The sequence below is a fragment of the Trichoplax adhaerens genome, genomic scaffold (assembly GCF_000150275.1).
Source record: "Trichoplax adhaerens TRIADscaffold_1 genomic scaffold, whole genome shotgun sequence".
Classification (NCBI taxonomy): domain Eukaryota; kingdom Metazoa; phylum Placozoa; class Uniplacotomia; order Trichoplacea; family Trichoplacidae; genus Trichoplax; species Trichoplax adhaerens.
Genome location: NW_002060943.1, coordinates 5,042,081 through 5,054,056, shown reverse-complemented (window position 1 = coordinate 5,054,056; position 11,976 = coordinate 5,042,081). Strand labels below are relative to the sequence as shown.

Below are 11,976 nucleotides of genomic sequence, written 5' to 3'. Positions count from 1 at the left end.
AAATCAAAATATTACTATTCGTGTTATTGTTTGGGATTTAACTTTGTTCGAAGTTGAATAAGGGTCTCAGGTATTACTAGATGTTATTCGAGTAAAGGTCGACTAGCGTAAATAGAGATGTAACTACAAGTTGCAGCTTTCGTAGATTACGAACGAATGAATGAAAGAAAGGCCACCAGATACACGCATGCAAAGGATTAAGAAATTATCCGTCTCTTTGTGATGGTAGCGGTATATTGGTGATATTTTGAGTGATGATTGTTTGCTCGTACAGGATTCAATATCAGGTGAAAGTTGAGCAATTTTTTATTAATAAATCATTTACATGAAGTCATAGCGGGATCGTGATTTGTTACGTTGTAATGTAGAAGCGATATCGACGTGCTCGTATTACATGGAACGAATAATTTTAGGTATTCTCCATCAATAACAATTTTGAGCAGGCGTAACTCTTGATACGGATTGTAATTTTTTTATAATTTGAGTAAATAAGAACGTGTGCTTTGGTGTAATCGTGTAGGGATTTGAATTTGTAATACTGTATATATGCATGTATGGGAATACATCGACAGTGTACAATCATATAATTTCCTTTACAATGTGTATGGTGCATCTTCGTGCTACTACTGCTAATTAGCGGTAACAAATAAGGATACAGAGTTAAAAGGTTGAACCCTATAATAAATGCTTTGCTTTACATAAACTTTTTTTTACTTGAACCTGACTGCTACTCTTTCTGTAGCTACATAAAGCACATTCAGTGATTGATAATTTTTTTTGTTACTATACTGTATTGTACTGTGGTAGTGTAAGTGAAATCGTAGATTATATTGTAGGTTCAGGGTGCACTTCGCCTACAAGCCTTTATTTTTGCATAGCGCTGAGCAACAGAGCGCTAATTGGCTGTTATTAGTTCTCTACTCGTTAGAATTCTTTACACCGTATGCCTTACTGTAGCTATAGCCAATCGGCATATTAAGCTATATTAACTTTTTATATAAATAATTTCGTGTGCGCCGAACATGACTAAAATTGTGCAAACATCTATTATTTACCCTATACGTTACTGAATTACGGCGCTGCGAAGAGATGATAGTCTTTGGTAGAACTGATTCATAAAGTACAGGGAAGTTTGGCAAGAAATCCAAGTCTTGTCACCTTACTTTTGAGACATCTATTACACTCGCATTTTCTTGACTTGTTTTAGTCTTAATAATGATGCATTGAATATTGTATTTGTCTAGAGTATTACAGTATACTGGTATGTTCACTTGAATTTAGCTTAGATAAAATTTATGATTATATGCGAGCCGTTATTAATCAGTGTAATGCTTTAATGCATTCTTTGTAAGCCAGAATAACAAATATTTGTGCCATATTAGAGAGATTTGCTCTATTTTAATAACTCAAATTTCAAGTTAGCGGATTGATAACCTAGGGGTTACAAACCTGTTCATTACAAAGGTGCAATATGGTACTACTGTATTCTATAAATTGGGGATTTATTAATTAATTAAATTTCTGCAAAACAGTGGATGTTAATTGATATTTTAAAAATTTCTTAAACATAGAATATTGAATTAATTAAGAGTATAAAATAGTATTCTGTTAATGAAGACTCGGAATTTAATAGGTAGTATTGTTTATAGTTCCTGTGCTATTAAATTAGTCTAGGTTCGCTGATTAAAATATCCCTTACCAAAGTTGTAAACTTTCTAATTGAAAGTGTAAATTGCTACTATTTGACTATACGAGCATAAGCTAGCCTATAATCAAGAAGTAATTCGATTTAACTTCACTATACGAAAAATTTATTATACGCTATTTTCTATGTTGTAATAGACTGACAGGTTACGATGGCCGAGAAGGGCCACTGTACTTTGTAAAACGTATGCGTACTACAAATTATCTGTGTGGATCAGAAAGTCTTTGCACGTAGACTTTCTGGCACATGCACAGGATTTCCAGTAAGTGCAAAAGACTTCCTGGTACACGCATATATATGCAGTACGCGCAAAGACTTTCTGGTGCACACATGATTTGTAGTACGTGCAAAGACTTTCTGGTACACACACATGAATTGTAGTGCGCTCACGCTTTACAAAGTACAGTGGCCCTTCTCAGCCACAGTAACAGGTAGTAGTAACATTTGAACATTATAAAATGGCCTGCTACGTATACTTAATAAGCAACTTCGATAACACTATGGTTATTATACCAAAATTTGTTTTTACCGTAATAAACACCGAGCGATGGTTATTTTAGATTAAATTTACTAATATTGTACCCCTAAAATTAGCAGGCAAGGTATTAAATGATTGCAATAGTCCTATGAAGTATAAAATGAGTACTCAATGGCATTGCAGAATAAATCAGCAGTATTTAATGTGGATTAATTTCATTTACCGGTAATCATACAAGCGACATTTATTGTATCAGTCAAATATAAGTAATGCTTAGACCTCTTAAGATATTTATATTGGAAGATGAAATGGTACTGTAATAAAATACAGTTTGTACAGAGTATGGATAGTATTGAAATTGATAATGTATCATCCATAGTTTTGGCAGCAAGGATATAGTGCAAATTAATATTAGTTGGTAATCCATTTGCGAGATTCGCTAGTTGTATAGTATATGTAGAAGTTTTACCATGGTGCTTGATTAATTAAGGTAAAAGAGATAATACTGTCCTGAATCTAGCCCATACTGGCCATTTAACTAACTGTACTAGTAATAAAATGATATTGCATATATCTGTATCACCTAGGATGAAATGGTAGTGGCAGAGATAGGGACAGCCTTTTCCACTATGGTTTTGTATATCACCGATAACTTAATTAGACGATAGGATTAATAGGATCGATAATCTCAATATTAGAGTAATTTTGTAGTTAGCTAATTTGCGATACTCATGCATACAGCAAATGGAAAGCAATAGCGCTAATTCTTGGGATATATTCTATATTGTAAGATAGTCATTCAGATTTCTGTATGAAATCTACCGCAGCAAATCTGGAAAGTTTTAATTCAACAAAGCCTCTTTAATTGAAGTATAAAATAAAAAACTGTGAATAAATATCAATACATGTACTCTATTGTTACAGATCCTATATAATAAAGTGGCATAGTAGTTCACCTTAGGGGTCGATCATATTTCATGGCATTAATTGCTATTTTCTTTTAATACTGCAAATTATTTCATCAAATCAATCAATTAGTTATTAATTTTAGCGGGATGTGAATTAATAGATTTTAAGACGACATTTACGAGATGAAATCGATAATGTATTGATAGGAAATGTGATCGAATAGAATGGAAAGCACTAAATTATCTAAGATGACTGAAATTCTTGATATTCTACACTATACACCTATGAGTGATTATTGATCAAGAGTGCCCAATCTTTAACCACTAGTATAGCACTTGTATTCTGTACAACTGCATACTGGTCTTTGGACGATAGAGCAATCAGAAGGATGAGATGGTACAGTATTTTATAACCAAGAACTATGACAACTAACATACCTTGATAACGAACTTTTTAACAATCAAACAGGAAGGAAGAATAGGCGTTTTGAATTTGTTTGACGAAATAGTTGTGTTTCTATGACAACTAACAGCTGCGTGACAAATGATGATAAAGTAACTCCCTTCAGCGATCTGTCAATCTGTTAGCGTAGTTGAATGGGCTATTAGTTGCTTTTATAGTAGTTATTATTGAAGGATATTATTTCCTATCTTGATTGACATTCTCATTATAGTATAGTACGCCTAGTTTGATGTTTGTGTACCTAAAATGAGCTTATCTCAATTTTGATTGAACGGAGAAGATTGTCTACCAGTGTCGTGTCGAAAATTATGTTTTTTGTACATTTAATTGTTATTCATTTTCTGTTAATAGTATACCCAAGGCTAGTCATGTAACAATAATCTCAAGGCGATCTATTATTTTTTAAGAACAATATTGTTAATATACTAAAGTTAGAGGTTAATAAAAATTCAATAAGGGTTTTTGATCAGGGCAACGTATTGTCGATGGATGCTGCTGGCTTGCAAGTATTTGTATAGAAAGTATGCCTATGATTCATATGTTATATTTGTAACTATATAAAATAAGCTTGAAAACACAATCATCACCGCTTAATACAATAATCAAAGAGGGGGAAAAAGGAACAACATTAACTTCATCGTCATTTTTTTCACTGTTACTATCTCCATAGCAATTTGTGTCCGGAGACGGCCATGGTTTAGAACGTGATATTGATAATTATTACTACTTAATATTAACTCCAAATGAAAATTGAAGATTTCTATCCCCAATAGCAAATTTTCTTGCTAAATTACTTATTTTATCATCGCCGTCTTCTCCTAACAACCTACAAATTAGGTAAGTTAGCAACGCTGCCATAATTGTCATATGTATATACACATAATGTGCAGCGCTATCAACACCTAGATACAGTTGATAACGGCAGAATACTTTGAGATTATTGATAGAATCATCAAAATTAGGAAATATATCAATTCTAAAGCATGTCTATTACATAATTTTCGTTTTTTAGTTTTCTATTCTACGTGAACTTTATTAATTTTTTAATGATGTTAAAATATCTCTCGGAAATAGTATCGATGAAAAAAACAGTTTCTTCGTCTTGCTTAGGCTACTATATCTTCTAAGGCACGGCACGTACAGTGGATGTCTTCATCAATTTTATAACCGTTCTTAAATATTATTGGCCTTACTTTAATAAATATGCGGATAGACGTATATGAACCTTATTTCAGTAAATCTATGCTTTAAATTAAATGATTTGATCAAATAAAGAGATGATAATAATTTAGTAATACAGTTATTCAACGATAAAAACGTTAAGGAATGTATCAATTCCCTTGCTGTATAGCAACCTACCACGTTTTATATTTTATTCATAAAGAAGGTTCTGGTTATAACGCGAATATCCTAAACTATAAATTATCTTGTTCCAATGGCAAACGATAGTTAAGGAAACTTATTATCTTCTCGTGAACACAACTCGACCCTTCTATAGAAAACTATACTATGTTGCTGAGATATTTAATCGTACAGTACTGATATTTAATACATCCTTACTCTCAATAATTCAGTCAGAGCTGTAGAAATAAAATGAGTTATTTCTATTTGTACCGGTTCTACAATTCATTTAAAAATTATGCCAAATAATGGAAAGGACAGGGAGAAACTTGCAATTAGATATTCTACTGTGTATGAAGATGAATCCTGTCGTATTTAAGCAGAGCATTTTGATAGCTTTAAAAACCTTAAAGAGTCAATTTTAACAATGATAAATTTTTAGTTGCTTTCTTAAAATATGCTACTCATTTATTTACACTAACATGGAATCACTCGCACGTTTTGATGTATCAACCATACCTTAAACTAAAAGTATTTTCAAGGTTTTCTTTTTTATGCTTACGATTATGAAACTGTAGTTTGAGGGGTAACATCGTACTTAATGTTTACCGTTAGAAAAATAATTTCTAACTTACAAACTAGCGTCGTTGAGATACTTTATTTTGGAGTCTAGTAAAATACCGTATATTATGGTAGCCACATAATCTCAAAAATGTCTGCAACAATTGAAGAAATTGATGTTTTTCTGTCGAATGAAATTATTGTAAGAAAAGTCTATTCGGAATTTAATTAGTATCTGAGAGAATGCTCGATAGAATAGCATTATCATACAAATTTTAGCCTAGAACTTATATTATGTTATTTACTGCTACTTTCCCATCAGTTTTCACTAATTCGATCGTAAGATGATGATTATAAGAGCGAATCAGAATAAACCGTGTTGATATTTTCGTGATATTATGTTGATTATAAAACATTTTTAGCATTCTAATTTTTTCCTTTAAAATATAACATTTAATTTAGCTTGGTAAATATAAATCGACGCAATTCCTTGGATAATATAGCTTTCCAATGAGATCATTTCCTATGGAGAAATACGAAAAAATTTGCAAAATTGGCGAAGGGTCTTATGGCCATGTCTACAAATGTCGCAATCGAGAGAATGGGCAGGTTGTCGCAATTAAAAAATTTGTCGAAAGCGAAGACGACCCACTTATTAAGAAGATTGCCTTTCGTGAAGTAAAAATGCTGAGGGTAAGGCAATCGAGCAGAATTTTACAGTCGTGTTATAAAAGGAAGGATGAAAAGAATTTCGTTCTATTCTCGATAAAATGAACAATATAGCAGTGATCGGCTGCCAGATAATAGTTCCTAGTGGAGAGTGTACAGCCACAAAATTTTATTCTCCTTTATGGTTTTACATTTTATTTAATATCCTAGCTTGCATCGTTAATAAGTCCGGGATAGAATCAATATGTACTATTTATATGATGGTAGCAAGCTAAAAAAGTAATACGGTTATAGTAGTGTGATTTCATTATTCTTTACCTAATTTTGTCTCTGTGTCAACGATGCAATAGAGATTTCGTTTACTTCCGTCTACTCTAAATACATGACATCGTAGTTTTTGTTGAGTTTATTGCATCATCGGAGCAATCTTAATATACGATAGTATGGCCGTACGAATATTACTGTTTTGTTAATAGAGAAGCAAAGGATTTAAAATCGTATTTTCAATTTGCAATGAAAAATTCGAAATAGCAAATGCATATTTTCTACGTAAAATGGCAACAGAAACTTATTGTTAGACCAATACTAGTAATCAAGGCAAATAGGATTATATCTGCTATGCTTTTGATTAATCATGACATTTAAGGAATTCCCATCGACATAAATGCTCAATATCTACAGCAATTCACTACAATAGACCTAGCTTTTGACTATCATAAAATATTGAATCAAGTTACCATCTATTAGGATTATAAAACATAGAAATAGGATGATTCGGTTTGATAGTGGTTGTAAAAGTGGTTATAATTTTTATTGAAATCACTCATTTGCGTGCGAGGTGGATTTCTTGATGATTAATGTAGCATTACTTTTTGTTGGTAGAACGCAAATGCAACGATAGTAGCATAGTCTGATTGACGAGTTATAATGATCGGAGGGAATAGTTAAAAGAATAGAAATTCTTTCATACGTAATTGATGATAGCAAGGCACTAGTCACTCCGAGAAAGATTTATTGTAAAACTGATTCATACAAAAAAGGAATTACTGTAGTATTCCATTAACCTTCCTAATTCATTCTTTATTCTATACGGAGGAATGATTACGATTTCATAATATTAATTCAGTTATGTTAGTGTTGTATAACTACGTATTATACAACTATTATATTGGTTTGTCGTTAACTCGAAATATCTAAAATCTACGGCAGTACTTAATGTTAACAAAACATTTTTTTAATATCGAGTATGAAACGTTTTTATTGAAGTGTTTCGAATATCTTCTGTGATTTTCAGTTGTAATTCAATCATATAGATTGATATTTATAGGGTGTCAACAAACTATTAGTTAAAGTATAGTATTCCTTTTTGATTTTAATAAGTGATCTAATTTCTGATTATGAAACAGTATCTGTCTACCTAACGGGCTGTTACATTGTTATAGTAGAGAATGTTCACGTATTTTAAAAGATACCCATTTAGAGCAAATATTTCTATCATCAATCTCTTCTTTATATTTCTAGTGGTTTGATAAATGTTACAAAGTACATTAGAAATAATTTATTAAAACACCGCAAGTTTTAAAAATTATTATTCATGGTGTATCCCTTACCATGATTTAATTCCGTCTTTACTGCACTATAGTATGAATAAAGATGTTATTATATTTTCGGTATATCCAGTTTGACGTAAATATCATGGATTAAATAGACAAATAGTAACAATCCACACTACACTGTTAGTAATTATTTATGTAACTTATTATATCTAATATTTTATTCTTCGGCTCTAATCACGTATTTGGTTGATATTTGATTGATCTATAGCTATTGAAACATCCAAACCTAGTCAATTTATTGGAAGTCTTTCGTAGAAAAAGAAAATTGCATCTCGTCTTTGAATACTGTGAATATACTGTTTTGAACGAATTAGATGCTCATCCAAAAGGGTTTGTTATTTGGAGTTAATTATGAGACTAAATAATGAAAATCAGTCAACACTAGAAAATATTAAGATGTTAAAAATTTTGAATAATGTTTTCTAAAATCTCTTGCTGTCTTTTTATTTATTGATAAATATTTAAAGTGGTCTATACTGTATGTAGCATGGATAGAGGAAATTAAAAGTGACTAGTTTAAGACTAAAGTGTAAGCTACCGTAGTATCTAGATTCTTCTACGTATTTATCAATTTGTATTTAAATTTATATTGCATTGAGATAATCATGATTACTAGGAGTTAGTTTTCGGAAGATGATTAGCTATATGCAATATTGCAAGCCCATCGCTTATTATCTGAACTCGTTAGGAGTACTATAATAAATAGAAAATCTGAAGTTCTATAAACAATAAAATACAGTAGATAAAACGTGAAATGAAAGTTAATTAATGATGTGCAAAATAAAGCTAAAATAATATTCGATTACAGCGGTGGTTATTATAGTCTATTGCTAATTTAGAATCATGATCTTATGTCTCGGTCATTACCAGTGCATTGATTAGAATGAATATTAATATAGTACATACCAAATAGATATTAATAATGTTGTTAGTGTTTTTTATTAGTTGAATGCCTTTATTTTTATTGAATTAGTGTGGACGAATTAGTGGTCAAGAAAATCATATGGCAAACCTTACAAGCTGTCAATTTTTGTCACAAACACAACGTAAGTAAATAATTTTCAAAAAATAAAATCGATTAAAACTTAGATATTGTAAAACTGATATAAAATGTACTTACAAAAAGATTACAATAAAATAGAGTCAGTAATAGCAGTTACCAGATTAATTAATTAATTTTAGCTTGGTCATCATTTTCTTATTATTTAATGTTCTTAATTTTCAACATCATTATTTGTCGTATACAGTAACTCTTTATTTCTTCTTTAGTGTATTCATCGTGATGTTAAGCCTGAAAATATCTTAATAACCAAGACTGGTGTCATCAAATTATGCGATTTTGGATTTGCCCGTGTTTTAAGTGAGCATTATTATTTTCGCTATTGCTTAAATTAATGACTAGTCATCTATCGTATTTTGTGGTATAATTGTAAATTAATATGGAGCTAAAGTAGTTGAAAGTTTAAAGAAAATGGAAGAGAAATGAATTTCTGTTTCAGTCTGTATTTTACAGTATTAATAGTTTTTATTAAATTTTCTTTATTATCATAGATCCAGGTGATGATTATACTGATTATGTTGCTACAAGATGGTATCGTGCACCAGAGCTGTTAGTTGGCGATACCCAATATGGTCCTCCAGTTGATGTTTGGGCTATTGGGTGTGTTTTTGCTGAATTACTGACCGGTCAAGCGTTATGGCCTGGTCGTTCTGATGTAGATCAACTGTATCTTGTCCGTAGAACGTTAGGTAAATAATTAATATTTAATCTTTTGATCTCCATGCCACCAAGGCAGAATTATTAACGATCATAATAAACATAGACATCTTTGTATCAGAGGCTATAAAGTCTAAATGTCTGCTAGTTTTCCTTGCCAATATTGAATTTATTGATAATAAATGCTGTGAGATCCTCTGTATTATGAACTACAACTGTAGTTTATTGTTTCAATAATTGTTATTTGAAATCATGTTTATTTACTCTTATTTTAGGTGATCTTATACCGCGCCACATGCAAATATTTAGTAATAATCAGTACTTTAAGGGCTTATCCATACCCGTACCAGAGACAACGGTAATTTTAATGAATGTAACTTATTGATATTATTATAAAATTGGAATCTAGATGATTTATGAATCAATCAATACTTATCAAAAGTCCTTAATAGTTTTATCATTATCTCTACTTTTTATCCAATGGCAATTAAAAAATATTGTAGAGAGCTATAACGTACTAGTACATTATACAGTGTATTTGGATCGTATATTGATTGAAGTAAATATCATTATGGAAGTTTGTATGCCTACATTTACTGATTACGTAGGACTATAGTTATCGGTCAAATTAGTACAAAACAATGGATTAAAAATATTCGATGTAAATTTTGAATAAAGTGATATCTCGCAGTTTACAACCTCCATCGGCTGTTAGTTACCAATGGCATAAACCAAACGTAGTTCGGGTATATATTTGTAGCATAGGCGCATATACAATATGGAAGCAGTCTCATGTCTATAGTTTTACATAAAGTTATAAATTCAGATAATATTAGATAATATACGGTATTTTATTTATGTTGCTTGAAGTACAGTACAATATAACAGAATTTTTTTAATGAAAATATTCTTTAATTTAGGAGCCTTTAGAGCAAAAATTTATCAAACATTCTAATGTAGCCATTAATTTTATGAGGGTAAGAAATATATAGTCTTTATAAGTATATGTATCTATTTATTGACGGTGAAATTATTTTAATAAACGTGAATAGTAATATTGCTATATATTGTCTATTATATATAGGATTGTCTACAATTGGATCCCGCATCTCGGTCATCGTGTCGACAGTTATTAGATCATAGCTATTTTGATGGTTTTCGTGAATGGTTTGAACCGGAGTTGCAGGTAGATTGAATATTGCTTTGGATAGCTTAAATGCTTGATTATATTTCGTAAATGATGTTTTTATATTGTTGCTCTTTTGTTGAATCCGTTCGTACTACTTAGTCTCTATATTCGGTTCAAAAATAGAATACTAACATTTCTTTAGAACTAGTAATTGCATTTGACCAGATCGTGCAGTTAGTGTAGCGCATCTAAAGGTCATAGTAAATTCATTAAAGGTGATCCTATAAGATATTCATCAATTCAAAAATTCTTCCTCGGATAATATGATCTTCCCTAGACTATAATTTAATTTACTTAGTTTAAATTGCTATAAATACAAAAAATCGCATTGTATATAAGAATTACGAGCAAAAAACGCTATATAGTGATTTCTTCGATATTTTTAAATCTTTTAGAAAGTTATTCATGCTTCATCTTCTCAGATGCCTAAAACAAGAACAAAATCTGTAAGTTATACCAATTGTCATATATATTTAAATTTGAATACTTTATGCCAATGCTATGCTTTTCTAATGAAGTGAAGTAGGACTGTTATGTGAAAATAATACTAAAAATATTTTAAGTATTACTAATTCTGCGTCCCAATTCATTCGAATACTCAGAGAAATGTTAATAATCCTGTCCGTAAAAACACTAAGTATTTACCACAACTAACTAGCGAATCTCCCCAAGCAGGTTGGTGATGTAAATAAACTAGTTTAAATTGAATTAGTGGCTAGGGTATAAGCGTCCTAAAATAAAACCTACCATTTATTATTGTCTTTAAGCCAAACATTCAGCTGATTGATAATTTGTGCGTAGTTTAAAAGTTTATTTTGATTTACAATTCTTAAAAAAATATGAAAAGCTAACGTTTACATTATACGTGTACTTACTAATAAACAACCAAATTACAACTGTAAAGTTGAGTACGGTATGTATAGATGGTAAAATTAATATATTCGAAAGAAATTTTGAAAGCCAACCAAAACTATAATTCTTAGTGATAATAAAGAAACATGGTATTAGTATATTTTATGCTATAACTGAAAAATATTTTTCTCCTGTTGTATCGATTTTTAATCCCCTAATCACTTATAAACGGAATGGAATTTGAAATCTTGGTAAAATGGTGCTATGATCTAAAAATTAACAGAGAGAAGAGCTCAGAATATTAGGCAATACTCTAGGGGTGGAATTGATCACTTGCCGCATATATAATACAATGTCATAAAAGATGAAGTTTTGATCCATTTTGAACAAAAGTAATGTGAATGTTTGTGAAGCAGGCTTATAATAAACTATATTGCACACCACTTCTGGTATAAACCGTAAAGTTCCTTAATTTAG

At 30.6% G+C, this 11,976-nt stretch overlaps 1 protein-coding gene across 1 annotated transcript; it reads left to right on the top strand.

Annotated features, from left to right (window-relative positions):
* Positions 1-5,981: 5,981 nt before the first annotated feature.
* TRIADDRAFT_19575 (uncharacterized protein) lies at positions 5,982-10,653 on the top strand (the record flags this gene model as incomplete). The annotated part of the gene is made up of 8 exons (XM_002108619.1): positions 5,982-6,149; positions 7,950-8,071; positions 8,715-8,787; positions 9,011-9,101; positions 9,293-9,490; positions 9,734-9,816; positions 10,379-10,435; positions 10,543-10,653. The coding sequence occupies 8 exons, from the start codon at positions 5,982-5,984 to the stop codon at positions 10,651-10,653; spliced, it is 903 nt and encodes a 300-aa protein (XP_002108655.1).
* Positions 10,654-11,976: the final 1,323 nt, after the last annotated feature.